The following is a 19656-nucleotide window of genomic DNA, read 5'->3' on the forward strand; positions in this document are numbered from 1 at the left end:
CACAATTAATCAAACATTTTATATCTGTTCTAAATGTACAATTAAAAAATTCTAGGTTTTCATACTCTTGTTAACAAAAGTGGAAAAAAATGTTAAACTAATAGAAATAGTTCAAATGAATTTTTGACGTCTATAGCCGTCAATGGCAGTGAATGAGTTAATTACAAACATTCATGTTTATATGTAGCCTACCCTTTGAGACCGCGGGGGCCACTGCAGGGGATGCCACTCAAACGCAACATTAGACAGACGGGGTTGCTGGAGTGACGACAAGGATGCGAGCATGCCTGGGAGGGGGCATGTGTGCATAAACCATGCTGAAGAGCAGAGAACATCCCGTGAGGAGCCTCAGATGGGTCTCATTTATGCAGGGCTCAGGTGTGCGCCTCCAAGCTGACAGTTCACTCAACGAGGAGGCGGGGATGGAAGCTGTGTTTGTGTGCATGGGCTAGAATATTTTGACATTTGTCTTTATAGTTTTCATTTTGTTTTGATTTTCGTATTCAGTTAGCTTTCATTCATTTTTAGAGCATTTGTCATTTTTTATGCTTTATTTGGAAAATGCTTCAAGTTTAGTTTTTATTAGTTTTAGAATGAATTAAAAGCTTTTCAAGTACAAACATACAGTATAAAGCTGAGGTTTTAAAAAGAATATTAATATTAATTTAAACCTCTGTAACATTACACAAAGGTTGTACATTCAAACTGTGTTTAAATATAGGAACCAAAAACAAAACAAACCTGCACTGAAATAATAACTTAATTAAATTGTATTGCACCTGAAAGTTAAATAAATACATACATGCATACATAAATAAATAGATACTTTCAACACAAAAGATAAAATGCATTGAACTTAAAAGTAAAATTCAACTGAAGTGTATTTAATAAATGTAAGGAGCGTGATTTAAAAAATAGTTTAAAATATTTTGTGTATTTTCAATTGATATTCTGACTAATCCAAACAAGTTTAAAACTGTGGGATATCTTGTAACACTGAAATTTAAAAATGTTTTTTTTCATGCAAAAAAGTAAAAACCTTTTTCTACATTAAAAATATTTTTAAAAACGTGTGATAGATTGGAACATTGAAATTTTTACGTTTTTATTTGTAATTTACAAAAACAAAATACTCCGTTATCTTCAACTTTTTCTCATAACCTTTAGATTTGTGTTGTGTGTAAATTTGTTGCATCAGTGCCTTGAGATACGAGTTGTATTAATTTTGTCACCATGCTCGTAACTCAGAACTCCTGTTTCTCAAATCATCTTTCCCCATTGGAATGAATGGGAATGCCATTAATCCGTTATCCCTAAAAACAAACAAGCAAACATTTTTATTAAGAAAAGTAGTACGGTGTACTATGATGTATTTTAAGAAATATACTGACAGACATAATTAAATAGGAAGTAAATACATTAAACATAAGAAATAAATTAGTTGATAAATTAGACATTGTGCCCCTTCTGTTGAGTGCGCCTTGGTCACCTGGGGCCAATGTCATACAGACATAAGGATATACATGGAGCTGGATCAATGTTTTTATTTGACTGACTAGCGGAATGAAGCCAACGGCGCTGCCTGCCGCACTCAAGACGAATGCTTCTGAGGTGGAAAAAAATCAAAGGGAACAAACATGTTCTTAGCACAAGGCCACTGAAAACAGCATTTGTTTGAAAGTGCTTTCAATTAAGTCTCCACTTTCTCTTCGGCACCACACGCTGGCTTGAGTGACACATCTCCAAATTGTGCTTTTGTCTCAATTTGCAGCCACTTTCTTGTTTGTCTTTGGCCACCTAACGGCCCCACCTGCCAACGTCTCAACCCCCCCCCAATACGCTCTAAAAAATATTACGCAACGGGTTGAGATAAATTGATGAAAAGAATGCATTTGTGGGTGTATTGCGGAGCATACATCAACACTGCGTGGAAACAATGCGTTATATAACATATGTTGCCGTTAAATGAGAAAAGAGCCTCGCACTGGGTCAAATCATGAATGCGGGAGGTGCACGTCTCATCCACAGGTTCGCGCACAAACATGCACCTGATCATCTTGACTTGTGGAACTCTTTGCTATAACATCCCAAAATCACTAATGTACTTTTTTTTTTTTGTCTTTGCAACGTGATTTCTTCAACATATATCAGCATAATTATGTATGGCTTGTGCACGAGTTGTATTGTTGTAAAAGCAACCTGATGCAAATTTGATTGACACATGAGTTAAAACGATTCGTATCCAGTGAGGATGTAGAAAGCATGGAATATTAATTGCAGTGTTTTTTGTTTTTGTCACAGCGTCAATGGCTCCTGTCCTTTTATTTGAATATTTAGTGTGAATTTGCATATCTCATTTGTTTTTACCAAGCATGCAGGCTTGCTTTTAAACTCCAACTCATCGTGTAAAAGGGAACAAGCCCAGCCCCCTCTCTCTCTCTCTCTCTCTCTCTCTCTCTCTCTCTCTCGCTCCCTCTCTCTCTCCCTCTCTTTCTCTCCATTTTTTCTACTCACCGTGGCGACCAATGAGGGCGGCAAATGAAGCTGCTGCTTTACGGGAGAGCATCCAAACGTGGCACACTACAGAAGAGTAAATAAAGAGTGAAGAGTGACATGAATGTATCTCACTGAGGGAATGAGGAGCCTGGATTTTTGAACCCCTGGACAAATAAGTAAGTAGATGTCTTCTGTTGTCTTTACTAGAAATATTGGTGTCATATGTTGGAAGCAGAGTAATAAATGTTGAGTTTATTTTTATTTTTTTTATATATGAGTCACCAAGTTCTGTTTGACTCACTTGGTGTTGCTTGCCAGTTTGACAGAAGCAGATGCACCGCGTTAATTGAGCATTTTTGCAAAGCTCTTCTGAGTAGTTTTTGGGTCACCATTTGGTTCCGGGCACTGTCCATGGTGCTGCACCAGCACAAATATGATGCAGGTGCACTTTTGGTGGCTAATTGTCTATACCTGTTACATTTACATATATATATATATATATATATATAAAGACTATTATTTGTTTGCAACATGTATGCATCCCCCCCAGAGAATTAATGTGAGTAGCACTGAAAGCAAATCAATGTAGTTGTCATGCAGGACTGTTACCTCAGGTTCCAGGTTCAAAGCTGTATGGAGTGTGCATGTTCTCGCTGTGGCTGTGTGACTTCACTTTGGCTTCCTTTTGCACGTATTGCTAAAGTGTGCAAATGTGTGAATGTGAATGTGTAATCTGTGTCACTTCAGGGTGTCAATCTTCTCGCACCCGAAATCAGCTGGAAATAATCACGTCTGGATGCATAAACTTGTTCGATAATCCATATCGCTTACGGCGGTGTCTTGAGATACAACCCTTTGAGATACAAGCTGCCTTTCGGACGTTGTTTTTGCTTTGACTTGCAAGCAACCATTTGAGATAGGAGTGCTGTATGATGGCAGTGAACTCAACTCAGTTTATGTGGTGGCACAACACATAGATGATATTATAACAATAATCAGGTGCATGCATTCTAGACTCATATTTCTTACTAAGGAGCTGAGAGTAGATACTGTATTATACTGCCCCCAGGTGGTCAAGACAAGCACACCAGAAGGAGTGGAACAATATCTATTGAATTGAAGCAAGACATCTTGCAAAATTTTTTTTTGCATAATTATGGCATTATTATACATTTTTGTAGAGTGCAATATAATATAATACTATTTTAATTTTAATCTAATTTTAAATAAAAAATGCACTTGTATATATTTAAAAAAAAATCTGATAATTACTTTCTCTCTCGCTCTTAATAAATAAATAAATAAATAAATAATATAAATATTTGTATATAATTTTGACACGACTGTATCCATCTAGGAACGTAATCTAGAGTCCCTAAAAGCCTGCTTCCAACCACCGCTCATAAGAGGTGAAATAAATATGCCCCACAAAAGTCCCCCTTGGGACCAAATAGGAATCTCTGCTCAGTTGTCTCCTGTCAGCATCCTTTGCCTGACCACTTCCTGTTCTCATCCCTCACAGTTTTACAGAGCACATCTCCTACTACTTGTTTGCTGCTCGGCTGCTCTTTTCGTCCCCGGGCCAGGATGAATGACATTCAGGAGGCCACCTCCCCCGCCACCAGTCTCGGTGGTCCGGCGACATGCGTCTCCAAAGTAGAGCTGCGGGTGTCTTGTAAAGCTCTACTGGACCGAGACACTCTGAATAAATCAGACCCTTGCGTGATTCTCATGGTACAGACCAACGGACAGTGGACGGAGGTGAGAGACTTTTATTTTCTTTTGTCATATAGTTTTGGTGGATGCTAATGTCAGTAGTGTGTGGGATTGTAGGGCTTTCCCCAGAGAAATTAATTTTTGGAATAAAAAGATTTTGCCACTTTTTTATACCTCTTTACTCATTTTCATACTAAATCGATCTTACGTAAATTCATGTTTCTCTGGCCCGGCAGTATGTTGGACTAGTTATGAGCATGTCTAACTCACTGCTGGTAGGTTCGGGGTTCGAACCCTCCATCCTTACTGTGTTGAGTTTACATGTTCTTGTGCTTGCATATTCCAAAAAAAACATGAGCGTTGTGTAAATTTAATTCAATCTAAATTCTCCATTGTTGTTGGCGTAATAGTCCAGGTCATAAATTGCTCAGTTTTTCATACTATTTCCTACTAAAAGTGTTTTGACTTGTTAATAAACAGTGCGCTTGAGTTGTGCTCCAGCTTCAACGTTTATTTTCTTGGACTGCTCCCAGGCTGAGTGTAGGAGGCAAGTCTGTCATTTCACTGTTAAGTTTTGAGCATATGCCAAAAACAATGGAGGTTATTCAGTTACAACTTTCTCATTCTTTTAATTAAAAAAAAGAAGAAGAAAAAACTAACTTTAGATTACTGCCTATGAATATGGTGTATTTAGATACAAATTTTCAGAATGATGGAAAAAAAAAAACCTTGGCAGGGAGCAATAAGGGCAGATATGGATTTTTCTGGCTGTAATCTGAGACACGCTTGTCAGATGGGATAACTGACCTGAGTTCAGTGTGGCATGAACACAGCAAAATGTCTACAGTGGATATACACGTTTAAATGCCAAGTTTTTGTGATATTAGAATGAGATCAAGATAAATAATTTCAAAACTTTTCCACCATTAATATGGCTTAAACCCTTTACAACTCAATTGATTTTTTTTTTCAAGTAGTAAAAGTAAACTGAAATAAATTTGTGGTTGCACAAGTGTACACACCTTTTTATACCTGCACTGTATACAAGTCACATTCAAAAGTCATGTTAAATGGGAGTCGGCACACACCTGCCTCTATTTACTAAATTGCTCTAATCAACGCTAAATAAAGTTCAGCTGTTCTAGTAGGCCTTTCCTGACACAAACGCATGAAGGATTTGTGCTCACACTGACTGTTATTTTTGAACCGTTGGTAATTCTCTTCACCTTGACTAAGTTCATCTGAAGAAAAACAGCCCCATAGCATGATGCTGTCATCACCATGTTTTAGTGTACTAGTGATTCGTTGATATCACAAAACCTGGCATTTGAACAGGGGTGTGTTGACTTTTTTGCCATTCGCCACCATGCAACTTTCTTCAGAGACCACTCACTTTTCTTTTGGTTAATTTCCAGCTGAAATGCTCATTTTGATTTGTTGCCAACCAGCAGATGCATGTAAACAACCTTCATGTGTCCATGCTAATGAATGTGTTCAAAAACCAGATGTTGATGTGCGTCAAAGGGTGGCTGATCAAACTATCCGGATAAAACTCTTTGAGAAGAACTGATTAAAAGGAACTTTAATTTCCCATGGCAGGGAAGTGTTCATACCTACAACAACATCACATTCTTTGGCGCGAACCCATCCTCTGTTGCCTAGATTAAGTGTCATCAACAAACAGACTCATCAACTCATCCCAAATCTGTCCATCCAGATGGCACAATGTGAGGAGGAGGATGGTGAGGAAAGAAATGACGAAGAGACGTGGCTATCCTCCACACATTTGTGGATCTTTGTGGTGGTAACATATCCTCTGTTATTTGCTGGGGGGAAAAAAACTCACTTATTTGCTGTTTTTATGCTCAGGCTACAGCCATGTTTAAAGGTGTCCTAACATGAGCTTTGCAGCGACAACAACTATCCACTGGATGCCCTAATACTGTATCAACATATTTTTGGGGTGAAATTCCGCCTTATCGTACAAATGCAGGCTCCACAAGATGGACTACTGTGAGCCCAGTTTCAAACGGACAGATTTTGGTGGGCGTGGCCAAAGCTCGCCTGATTCCAAGCGCTTCTGTTTACAAAATGAGTTGGGCGTGGCCAACCTGCTTTCGTCTACACACTGTATTTCATGTCTGCACCTGAAGAAATATTGATAGGCTACATGCTTTTTTGCTTTTCAGTTTCAATAGATGATCACCAAATGCCACCTTTATGTACAAAATGCTATTACAACAGGCATAATTAATGACATTATTCTCTGTCTTGCCCGCCTCGGCAAAATCGGTTGCCGCTTCCTACATGGTGGCCCTTCCACGGAGCCTGCTGGCTCGCGGAAGCTGGCAGGCCCCGGATGTGCGGCGGCGGACCTTCGTGAGAGAAAGAGCGGAGGTCCCTGCTTAGCCGCCGGTGAGACCAGCCAGTCCCCGCTCTCTCTCGCAAATGTCCCTCGATGGCCCGCCTCACTGACGAACGGCTTCCACGAGCAGCCGACGGCTTCCGCGAGCCGGCGCTGCGGGGCACGGCTTGCGCGGCCGGCGGCCTTTGTGATTTATTTTAAACCATGTGTCGGTTTTCCTCAAATACAAACACAGACCACATATAGGCAAACATCACAGTCACATTCACTGCGATGGGCAATTTGGAGACGTCAATTAACCTAACTTGCAGGTTTTTAGATCGTGGGAGGAAACCGGAGTACCTGGAGAAAATCTCCATACTCTGCTCCTTTCATATTTTTTCCTCTCTTTTTCCCCCATATGGAATTAGGTTGCCATTTTGGACGACCCATCAGGCTTTCCACTCCATCTTCCTCTGTTGGTCTTCGTTTTCTATCTATCTATCTATCTATCTATCTATCTATCTATCTATCTATCTATCTATCTATCTATCTATCTATCTATCTATCTATCTATCTATCTATCTATCTATCTATCTATCTATCTATCTATCTATCTATCTATCTATCTATTGAAGGTATTATTTGATTACTATATTAAGTGTAATCTTTGCGTGTTCAAATTAATTGCATTGAGATCTGATGAAGAAGTTTTCTTTGCAAAGATTTATTTAGAAGCTTCTAAAGACACAGTTAGGATACCCACATCTGAACGCAAGTGGAGCCCCAAGTGTGTGTCAGACTACAAAACATCTACTCATTTATAACCAAAAGATAAAAGGATCCTCCTTCTGGCTCTTGATTGAACAAAGGACAGACATGTCAACTCCTAGATTGAACAAAGGTGTAATGTTGATGGTAAACAGACATCTTTATACAGTTCCCCTTCTTGCTTGGGGGAACAGATGCAATCAGGATCTGACCCCAGACCTTTAGTCCCTAATGACAAGAGACTCTGATAACATCATGCACATTCCTATCTTCAATAGCTTTGAGGGTGAGAGGATCAAATAAAGTTCACAAAATCATTATTCCACTGTATTCTATTAAACACTCATGATTATATCACATCTATATGTTTATAAGTAAATTAAAAAACAGTAAAAATATCAAATTGAAAATGTTAAATGTCTACACTATCTATCTATCTATCTATCTATCTATCTATCTATCTATCTATCTATCTATCTATCTATCTATCTATCTATCTATCTATCTATCTATCTATCCATCCATCCATCCATCCATCCATCCATCCATCCATCCATCCATCCATCCATCCATCTATCTATCTATCTATCTATCTATCTATCTATCTATCTATCTATCTATCTATCTATCTATCTATCTATCTATCTATCTAGCGAAAAAGCTAGCAAAAAAGCTAGCGAGCAAGCTACTTACCTACCTATCTATAGTAGCAGGCTAGCTATAGCTAGCTAGCTAGCTACAGTATCTATCTATCTATCTATCTATCTATCTATCTATCTATCTATCTATCTATCTATCTATCTATCTATCTATCTATCTATCCATCCATCCATCTATCTATCTATCTATCTATCTATCTATCTATCTATCTATCTATCTATCCATATATCTATCTATCTATCTATCTATCTATCTATCTATCTATCTATCTATCTATCTATCTATCTATCTATCTATCTATCTATCTATCTATCTATCTATCTATCTATCTATCTATCTATCTATCTATCTATCTATCTATTAGCGTTTAGAGAATTTGACCTTCATCACACTGGACAGTTTGGCTATATTTATGCATTGGGAGAGCAAAAATGTTCCAGGACGAGCAGATGGGGCCTCAGAGAGCTCAGCTTTCTTGTCAGGCAGTCAAAGTCAGACACGGACGTCGTCTGTGTACTCAGATTAAATGTCAGAATCCTCCAATCTTCTCTCATATCTTCCTCTTGACTGAGCGTGATAAGAGATTGGGTCCAGCTCAATAATAGCACATTTGTTTGATGACGTCTCTCTCCTTTGTGAGAATATAATTGCAAAGTTGTGACCGACCCTTTGGTCACCCAAAGGCTGCCTCACCCTTCTGACATCGATTCAGTCGTGATTGATGAAAAGGAAATGTCATCAGCGTGCAAAAGTTGAATTGGGTATATTTTCTCTCAGCTGGACAGGACAGAAGTGATCAAGAGCAACTTGAACCCTGTCTTCGCCAAGGTTTTCTCCTTGGATTACTACTTTGAGGAGGTACAGAAGCTGCGATTCGAAGTGTACGACATCCACGGCACTCACAGCATCGGGACGCGTGATGATGACTTCCTGGGTGGGGTGGAGTGCACGCTCGGTCAGGTATGTGTGAATTACACACAAATCCTGTCCAATCATTCGCTCGTCACATGAATCGCAGTTTTTTTTTTTTTGATGTGTAATTGAGCCAATCATTCTGTGCTTTCTGCAGATTGTGGCCCAAAAGAAGATGGTGAAGCCGCTACTTCTCAAGTATGGAAAATATGCTGGCAAATCCACCATCACGGTAAATCATTTCAATTTGTAACCGCATTACTTTGTCAGCAGATATACACACTGTCATTTTTCACAGTTGCAACATTCATTTCAACCCAAAAGATCATCATTCATCTGACTCCAGAAATGAGACTTTTGGTGTCCCTAATAAGAATAAGTTTGAGTAGTTCATCAACACAAATTGTAAAATCTGTCTTCATTAACTTTTGTTGGGTTATTAATCTGAATTCTCTTAGTTTGATTCTCCTTATTAAAGAGAAGTCAACCCCGCAAAAATTTCTTGACAGTAATATGTTCTCTGCAGAATGCAGACCCACTAGTCTAAATACGGTATTTTTGTTAATATTGTGTTGGTGGAATATGAGTTAAGCAGCAAAATCCAGCAGTTTTAAAAAAAATCAATATCACAAGGCAGCCATTTTGCCACTTACTGTCAAGTGAAAATGAAATCACAGTTGCTCAGGTCTCTGGTAACAACCAATCACAGTTCAGCTTCACAAAACAGGTGAGCTGTGATTGGTCGTTGCCTGATCTCTGGGCAACTGTGACGTCATCTTCAGTCATCAGCAAGTGGCAAAATGGCCGCCCCCTGAGATGGATTTTGCTGCATAACTCATATTCCACAAATGTAATATTAATCAAAATGTCATGTTTAGACTAGTAAGGTCACATATAACATATTATTGTCGATACATTTTTAAAGTTGACTTTTTTTTTTTAAACGCACGCAAATCCACAGGTAAATTAATGCTTTTCTAAAAAAAATAAACATAAATTGCTCTAAATCCTTTTATGCCCCCGAACTACCAAAAACACACACACCCTGATGGATTGATTACACAATGGGCAGCTTCAATGATTTTTAAAATGTGTAATTTTCTACACCTTTAAATATATTTTGGATTCTCTGCAGTGGACAACAAGGTGTAGCATGTAGCTAGCACACCTTCCTCTCAGTGTTTTTAATCTCGACTCTGACTCAGCTCTGTGCGGGGTTTGCATGTTCTTCACTTACGTAGGTTCTCGAAGGGTACACCCACGTTTCCGCCCACATTCCAAAAACACCAACGGTTAACTGAATGATGGAAAGGTTAACAAAAGGTTCCAATTTGCATATGGTGTGAATGTGAGTCACCCGGGACAGACTCCAGCTTCCCCGTGACCATTTAACACTAGTGGTGATGTTTTCGCTAATCCAGACTGGGTCAAAATCACACATGCAGATTCAAAGAATCACTTGGCAGTAGCAGTGAACGTGTTATTCTATAAAACGTTCAATCCTAAAGTTTTCCTTTTTAAATATTTTCTTTTATGACAATCATAATGTGTATGCTATTCAGTTTTGGTATTCAGTATTTTACGTTAATAGAAGTCTCTTTACACCACACAACACGGAAAACTCTCATTTCTCACAGAATTCATGTCCCCATAATGCAGCAGCTATTAGGCAATGACCCATTAAGTGTGTTTTTCAGCGTTTGTACCTTCGACATCCCTTTAACAGACAGATCCATTCATAAATCGGAGCCCTTCAGTGCTCTCATGTCTTATTTTAAGTGTCCAGCAAAGCAGTTTTAATTAAAAGTTTAATGAAACACTTCACTATCCGCAGTCTACCACAAAACCGCCGTTATGGTTGCGCTTTTGATGAAAAATTAAGCTACATAAACGGACTGTGGTTGATTCTCGTTGACGTTCCCTGCTTGTGGCTGGCGACCAGTCGTGCATGGGTGAACTGGTCACTTGTGTGGATGTAATAGTGACAATGATTGTAAAAGGTGTCACAAGATTTCATTTTTTCACCAACTGTTATTTTTAGCATAACGTTTACTTTATAAGCGTAGGTCACGTGTATGTTTTGCATGAGTGGTGAAGGTCTTAAATATGACACATCGTAGAATGAAATCTTATCTCCTGTCAGGTGCATGCAGAGGAAATTTCCGGCAATAATGGCTACGTGGAGCTGTCCTTCTGTGCCAAGAAGCTTGACGATAAGGTGAGCGGAGCGCACATTTTTTTTCTTTTTTTGCATTCACATCTATCATTCAACAATCTAATGTGATTCAATAGTAGAGCTGTAGCAAAATCTCTGTCGGAATTGTGTTAATTCGGTTTATTCTGTAAAAAAAGAGAGAGAAAAAAGTGTTAGCCACTGTTAGGCAGCTTGTATCTCAAAACACTTGTAAGCCATGTCACTCGTATTTTAAGGCACCGCTATCTATCACATCTTATTTCACATCAGAGATGGCCAACCCTGGCCTGAGCTGTTCTTCATCACATTGTCAGATTTAGTTCTTTTTTTTTTTTTTTTTTTTTTCAATCATAAAGGCAGCTGGAGCTTATTTCCAATTTGACTGCGATGCTGTGAAAGTGCTTTACGTTCTCCGGAGGAGCCTTGTCCGCTCGGCTCAGAGCATCTCGGCAGTACTGGATTAAAAAAAAAAAATAACTTTTTCTACACAGTGTACATTTAACTTTTACAAAATTACACTTTACAGCCACTCCTGAGACTGAGCATGACTTTTGCATGTGATATTTGCTTGATAGAATCTTATGCTACTGAAACTTAATTGCCGCAGGTATTTCTAAATCATTGCCTGCCTAATTTACTTTAGGAAAGAAAATGATTAGGTTTTGAAATCTTTGTGCTTGTCAGCGTGGAAACAAACAATTGGCGGCTTCCAAAATGCGATGTTAAATATCAAGCTCACCCTGCATATTATTAACATGTTGTTTTTGTGCACACACAAAATGTTTTTGGCACTCTGGGCCATGGGGAAGATACAAAAAATAATTAATAATTTGTCATATTTTTCTTAAAAAAAAATTTCTAGATGAAAATGATACGGAAACTAAAATAAAAGCCATTGATTGAGACGATGACGATAAATAAGTGACTGGCACTTTCGTCAATGACTAGAACGAAAACAACTTAGTGAGAATTCAATCATAAAGAGGAATGAAACACACTTTTTTAAATGTTCAAACATTTTTCCATTCATTGTGCAGCTGTAAGGCAATTATGCAAAAATGTTTTTGATTAAAAAGTTTTAAGACGACATATTGTCAGTTCAACATATTTCACTGAAACAAAGTTGAATAAAGACGTCGTGTTAAATGTGTCTTGCTTGTTAAACTACAATTACAAATAGGTGTGTTCTAATTTTCTATATAAAAGTTGAAATGTAAAAATTTATCTTTTAATTGGATTAAAACTAAAACACAATCATATGAGTAAATCATGACAAAAACTTGAATTGATTTGAGTCAAAAGACTATAACTTGAAATAAATTAAAATTTCTTGACAAAATTAACACCGTTGAAATGACGATGTTAAAACTCAAAAGAAGCATCCAAACTGTCAATTTCTGCACGTTAAAGTAATATACAGCGCATGGAAGTAATTTTCTTTGCCACTTTTAGCAGAGCTCGTGACCTCATGATCTCGAGCGTCTCATCGTCGTCCTCATCGATATATTATTACGCTAGATCCTCCTCAAGCATGATTGATTTCATACTTTCCATTCCACTCCGGTGCCTTGAGATACGTGAAGTGACCCGACTTACAATTAGTAGTTTTATTCTTGACGAGCTGTTGTTTTTAGACGTGTGTGTGTGTGTGTGTGTGTGTGTGTGTGTGTGTGTGTGTGTGTGTGTGTGTGTGTGTGATCACTCCAACCTGTTGCCACACACACACACACACACACACACACACACACACACCATCAGGCAATTACACCGAACGTCACAGGGGAATTAACAATGAAATATCCTATTTACACATAATGACTTGTGCCAGTTGATCATTCATTCAGCTGGTTGTAATTATCCCGAGATTACATTTGGACTTGTCCGATCTGTCCGCGCCGCTGCCGCTGGCTGCCCGTTGCTATGACAACAAAGACAGGATGCTGCAGCTCCTTACGGCTCTTGTCCCTCAGGAGAGGTATCGGGCTAATGTGGCAGGAAATGCAGCCTTAACTGTCTCATTTGTTGTACAAGACAACACACGTACTTGCACAAACCATAAACAGGAAAGGAAAAAATATTTGCCCTCCCTGCTCACGTCAGTCGGGTTAGCAATTTTGGAGCTATTTTCCAAAAATAATGAAATGTAAATTCTCTCAGTGAGCTTTCCATATTGTGATAACACCCACATGCAAAGTTGCAATACACTGAAGTGTGTTGTTGGAGACAATGATCTGTGGCCGCCTATTTAATTGGCAATATCGAAGCGGAATAGCGTGATGTGGAAGCTCGCGTGTGAAAACAGCGCCATCGACGATCATTTCGCGTGCTTCTGCGAAGGAGGAGGCACCTCGCGGCGCAGTCAATGTTTGCTCTGCTTCTCCCTGACCTTTAATCACAGACACAATTACATCTGCCTCCGCAATCAGCGGCCATAAATCAACCTCAACAAGCCTTTCGTTGATATTTGCTTGCAAATGTCATGGAGATGATTGTTGGAATAACCCATCATTATTTTACACTTCTTGGTAATGTTGTCTCAGCCTCGTGATGAATTTGAAAAGAAAGCAGCAAAATTATGTATGAAAAAAATGACACTGTTCAATTTCATTTTCAACTCTTTTTTTCCCCTCCTTTTTTTTCAGGACCTTTTCAGCAAGTCTGACCCCTTTCTGGAAATCTATCGTATCAACGATGATGAAACGGAGCAGCTTGTTCACAGAACGGAGGTAACGCTATCATCTTTATGGTTGAGCCGCCGACATCCCTCCTGACAATTACGTGGCTGAATGTCTTTCTTCCTCCTCAAACAGGTTATAAAGAACAACCTGAATCCTGTTTGGGAGCCTTTCAAAGTGTCTCTTATATCCCTGTGCAGCTGTGATGAGGAGAGGAAGCTTAAGGTGAACGACCCCCAAAAATATTGCAATTTCTTTCCATGCTTTGACTCAGCTGGAATCATAAAAGCGAGGAAATGAGAAATAGCAACTGGTGGTGGTACAATAGTTATATGTTCAATGGCCACAATATTGGGTATGCCTGCAAACTTTAATATGAGCCAGCACTAAACCTCCAAACAGTCAAAAACATTTTTCGTTGTTGGCTATAATGTGATGAAAGTCAAGTTAAAAGTTTGTTGTTGTTGTTGTTTTTTTTTTAAAAGGACGCCTGACTGTCATGGCGTTTCACATTGCTAGGCAGAGAGCCTGCCGCCATTCTATGTCACTACGCAATGAATGCGTTGCACTGTAGAATAAAACAACAAAAAAACAAAAAATCGATTTCCTGCAGCTGGGGTGCCAGAATAATACTGTGAAATAACAGAAATTACTTTCTCATAAAAAACACACCAATTTTCCGACAGCTGGGGCGCCAGAAAAATACTGTGAAATAACAGAAAATTACCGTTACAGTTTTTAACAATCATTTTAACAAGATTGTATGTAATATAACAGTATATGACAAAAAACAACAACAATGTGATTAATCTTTCAAAAAAGTAATTTTCTGTTATTTCACAATATTTTTCTGGCGCCCACCCCAGCTGCTGGAAAATTACATTTTTTTTTTACGAGAAAGTAATTTTCTGTTATTTCACAGTATTTTTCTGGCGCCCACCTCAGCTACCGGAAAATTGCTGTTTTTTGTTTTTTTTTACTAGAAAGTAATTTTCTTTTATTTCACAGTATTTTTTTGGCGCCCACCCCAGCTGCCGGAAAATTACCGTGTTTTTTTTTTTTTTTACGAGAAAGTAATTTCCTGTTATTTCACAGTATTTTTTTGGCGCCCACCCTAGCTGCCGGAAAATGACAGTTTTTTGGGTTTTTTTTTTTACGAGAAAGTAATTTTCTGTTATTTCACAGTATTTTTCTGGCGCCCACCCCAGATGCCGGAAAATTACCGTTTTTTTTATTTTTTATTTTTTTTTACGATAAAGTAATTTTCTGTTATTTCACAGTATTTTTCTGGCGCCCACCCCAGCTGCCGGAAAATTACAGTTTTTTTTTTTACTTTTTTTTATTTTTTATGATAAGGTAATTTTCTGTTATTTCACAGTATTTTTCTGGCACCCACCCCAGCTGCCGGAAAATTACCATTTTTTTTTTCGTTTTGTTTTTTACAATAAAGTAGTTTTCTGTTATTTCACAGTATTTTTCTGGCGCCCACCAAAATTCCCCCTTTTCCCCCTTTACAATAATATACTGTATGTGTCTCCACTAGCCAAAATAGCATTCTGGTTAATTTTTCATTTGTGGAATATGAGTTAAGGATCAAAGTCCACTCATTTGTTATCCATCTCAGGGCGCAGCCATTTTGCTGCTTGTAGTTGACTGAAAATGACATCACATTTTCTCCGAGCTCAACGACCAATCACAGCGCAGTTACCGGAGCCTTTTAATAGTGTCAAAACTGACAATTATTGTCTTTGTAAAGGCATCATTTTGATAGAGTGCTTGTCATTAGATTGTGTCGGTGTAACAAGTGATGAATATTACAGTATGGCCGTACGGGTCTGACAAACAGAAATAAAAGAAGATGAAAAGTGTTGTATGTGTGTGTGTGTCTACAGTGCCTAGTGTGGGATTACGACTCCAGGGGGAAGCATGACTTCATCGGAGAGTTCTACGCTACTTTCAGAGAAATGCAGAAAATCTCCAGCGGAAATAAGGTCAGTGAAGCAGAGGCGGTGGAGAGACAGTTATGTCACTATTTGCATCTCATCGTTAAAACCTCTCACGGACCAAACAACTGCCTCAACAAGTGGCGAAAGCATATTTCCTACAGTATGTATGATGTCGTTTTTTTTTTTTTTTAATCTTTCAGGTGACGTGGGATTGTGTGAATCCCAAGTACAAACAGAAGAAAAGAAACTATAAAAACTCAGGCGTTGTCATCTTAAATGATGTCAAGGTAAGATTTGAGTTTCACTTGACACTGACTAGCCTCAAAAAATGTTTTTTTTTAGTCACATGATACCACTTCGAAAAACGGACTCAAGATTGCATCAAATTCAGCCTTCACTAAGTCATGACAAATGCATGATAGTAAACATCCCATCTGAGTTTCTATGGATTTTCCCATGCATTCCTATCAGGCAGTTTTTGGTATGTGCAATATGTGTGGTGCCATTCAAGCTAGAATTGCCACTAGTTCCTATGGACAAGTATAGAACCCAGCATTTTTTAGTGTCTATGTGAGCCTGCATTTAAATCTAATTAAAATCGACTTTTTTTTTCTTTTGAACAAAACTACAACATTCGATATGACAGTGTTTGCCTTAAACAGATGGTTGGTTATAAGCAGATGGCGAGCACCCACTCAACACTTAATTTATTTTCACTGAAAGAAATATTAATTTTTTTCCCGTAGCTCCATCGAGTTTACTCCTTCTTGGATTACATCATGGGCGGATGCCAGATTCACTTTACGGTAAATAATGCTGTTTTCTCACCATTTTAATTGCTTGCGCTGTGTGAACTGACAATAGGCTTGCATCACACACAATGCGCTTTGTTCAAAGTCAGAATTGTTCAACTTTGTTTCTCTGTGTTTTCCCTCCCTGTGCACGGTTACAATTATTATTGAAGGCAGCATCGTGGATTCGGTTGAGCCTCCTTCAACTTTGTGCCCTTTGGTGGGCCCCCTCTTGTGCGCCTTTTCCATCATCAGTTGGATTCCTGAAGCAATGAATATTAATACCGACCACCGCCGCGTTACATAAAGTTTGTCGGAATCCGAACGGAGGGGAATTTGTGCTCAATCTGCGTGGGCGTATAACGAGCAACAACTTGGCGCCAATCACATCTTTTATTCTGCATATTTATGGATCGCTGACATGAACTGACATCATCGTTTCTGGAGATAAACGGTTGCGTTGTTGACCCTGACCCCGTTGTTGATTCTCGTCCTCGCCAGGTCGCCATTGACTTCACAGCTTCCAACGGAGACCCCAGGAACAGTTGCTCTTTGCACTACATCAACCCCTACCAGCCAAACGAGTACCTAAAGGCTCTGATAGCCGTGGGTGAGATCTGCCAGGACTACGACAGGTTTGTCACAAACAGTTTTGTGGCACGTCTTCCATTGCGGCTAATTATGTTGTCATTTAACATTTAATTAGCCTGAAAATTAATTAATAAATCATGTTGATTTGTTCATGTAACTATGCCAGCGACGTATAGTGACAAGCAGGATGATTAAATGCTCATCTGCTTGATAGACGAAGGAACAATTAACTTGTATATTGAAAGAGGAATATACTTATTTGTCCTCTTTGCGTGTTCCAAAACTTGAAGACAGATTTAATGTAAGAAAAAACACCTTTGCAAAAATGATTTTAATCTAACAGAGATCTCTGGACATTGTGACAGTCTCCAAACATCACATAACAGGTGGAATTTCAGAGTGCCGGATGTGTCTCTTCCGCGTGTAAAATGGCTCCTTATAGTTAAAACCGACCGCCTCTCTTTCATTTGTAGACAAAACATACTCTCTGGGTACTTTTCCGTGAGCGATGGCGAAAACAGAGTCAGGGGTGCGTGTTCGAAACAGATTCTGTTCTCAAGGACCAAATGTGTTTTCCCACAGAGAAGGAACTTCTAGACCAAATAATATGTCCCAGCTTAAGGTCAAATTATACTGAGTTCAACACTACTTGCTTTACACGTCTATAAAACCTTTCAACATGGTTAATATAAAGAATTAAGATGTTAATAATGTATAACAATGGTTAATATATGAAAATAAAGAATTTAAATGTTAATAATATCTAACAGTATCCACCTGTTGCCATTCATACAATGGAATAATTACTTTGTGTTCCAACTAAGCAGGCCCGGATTGTACACCAAGTAAATTTGTGAGTATATTAACTCATTCACTGCCTATGATGGCTATAGAGGTCAAAAATTCATTTGAACTATTTCGATTAGTTTAACATTTTTTCCCCACTTTTGTCAACTATTGTATGAAAACAAAGATTTTTTTATTGTACATTTAGAACAGATATAACATTTGTGGTTAATCGTGAGTTAACTACTAAAGTAATGCGATTAATTACGATTACAAATTTTAATCGCCCGATGCCCCTAATTTGTAATCATTTTTTCTTTTGTTTTATTAAATTGCGTCAGGCAATTAAACATTTTAATCGTAATTAATCGCTTGACTTCAATAGCTAACTCACGATTAATCACAAATTTTATATCTGTTCTAAATGTACAATAAAAAAAATCTAGGTTTTCATACTCTTGTTAACAAAAGTGAAGAAAAAAAAGTTAAACTAATAGAAATAGTTCAAATGAATTTTTGATGTTTATAGCCGTCAATGGCAGTGAATGAGTTAAGACAAGATCATCGCTATTTAAGTGTATAGTTTTTTGGATAAAATTTTCATTTGGGGGTGCGCGCTAAATCTTAAATTGTAAATGATGTGCCTTGGCCAAGTCATGGCTGGGAAACACTGCTGTTGGCAAATGTACATCTTAAAATGTCATATTTTATGTTGGCTTACCGTAATACAAGTTTCGGTTCTTTGAAAGTGATAATTATATTACAATATTAATGTATCTGAATTATTATTTTTTCATTAGGAGGGGAAAATTACTGTATGAAGTTAATTCAATGTCTTAAATAGACAACTATTCTGCCCTTGCTATGTCCCCACTACAGCTAGACAGACAACTCATTCAATTATTAACACCTGTTGATGATTCTTTCAATTTTATTCACCTTAGAAATGACTCAAGCATGCGTAAAACTGGACCAACAAACACAAAAACAGTTAAATGCTGTTATACAAAAAAATACAGTAAAATGTTGTGCCCCAATTGTTTGCTATAAGATAAACAATAAGCTAAGCTAACGTGCTAATTTTTAGCTAAATGCTAATCGCACGTAAATAATGTCACACAGATCATTTTCAAAATACATTTGACTATTTTACAATACTTCATCCTTTAGTATTTGCTGAACTTTACAACAGAGAGAAAAATTAGACAACTTTTTGTTGATTTAAATTTTTTTTTTTTTAGGGAGGAGTGGGTGAATATCAATGTCTTATGTTGTAATGTGTTAATGTATGTACTATACATTAAAAAAAATGCCCCCCCCCCAAAAAAAAAGCAGCTGATTTTTGCTGATTTTAAAAGAGCTAAAATCAGCCGATTAACCGATCGGGCCTATCGTGATCATTTCAACATTTTACTTTATGGATTTTTACAGGGCACAATGACTGGGTTTGTTGCCTTGGGCCCCAAAAGGACTAATACACCCACCCCTACAGCAAAATCTTTTGTCTCCATGACCTTCCTCTCATTCATTCTTGTACAGAAGTGCTACTTTGCAGTTGAGCATGGCTTGAGTGTCTACGTCAATCCTTTTTGGTACCGTGGAATGGTTCACCCGGTGCTGATAATTGGCCCGTATGCGGAACCATTTATTGTTGAAGCAATCTTTTGATTAGTGAATCACTTATTGTCTGAGGTGCACAAGGTCTGTTTGGTCCTGTGCTGGCCTGGCACGGTTCCGGTGAAGCTAATCTGCAGACCAGCAGAGTCACGAACGT

The 19656-nt window shown here is 38.2% G+C and overlaps 1 protein-coding gene across 1 annotated transcript in view; it reads left to right on the forward strand.

Annotated features, from left to right (window-relative positions):
• The first annotated feature begins 2537 nt into the window (after positions 1-2537).
• Positions 2538-19656, forward strand: part of cpne7 (copine VII) — a 35308-nt gene continuing 18189 nt past the window's right edge. Inside the window, exons 1-11 of the mRNA XM_077564238.1 lie at positions 2538-2672; positions 4019-4257; positions 8765-8947; positions 9057-9131; positions 11043-11117; positions 13736-13819; positions 13904-13993; positions 15661-15759; positions 15915-16001; positions 16461-16520; positions 17007-17140. Coding sequence (XP_077420364.1) covers positions 4084-4257; positions 8765-8947; positions 9057-9131; positions 11043-11117; positions 13736-13819; positions 13904-13993; positions 15661-15759; positions 15915-16001; positions 16461-16520; positions 17007-17140 — 1061 coding nt within the window. The 5' untranslated portion in view covers positions 2538-2672; positions 4019-4083. The remainder of the gene's footprint in view (positions 2673-4018; positions 4258-8764; positions 8948-9056; positions 9132-11042; positions 11118-13735; positions 13820-13903; positions 13994-15660; positions 15760-15914; positions 16002-16460; positions 16521-17006; positions 17141-19656) is intronic.

Source organism: Vanacampus margaritifer, chromosome 4 (genome assembly GCF_051991255.1).
Source record: "Vanacampus margaritifer isolate UIUO_Vmar chromosome 4, RoL_Vmar_1.0, whole genome shotgun sequence".
NCBI lineage: Eukaryota > Metazoa > Chordata > Actinopteri > Syngnathiformes > Syngnathidae > Vanacampus > Vanacampus margaritifer.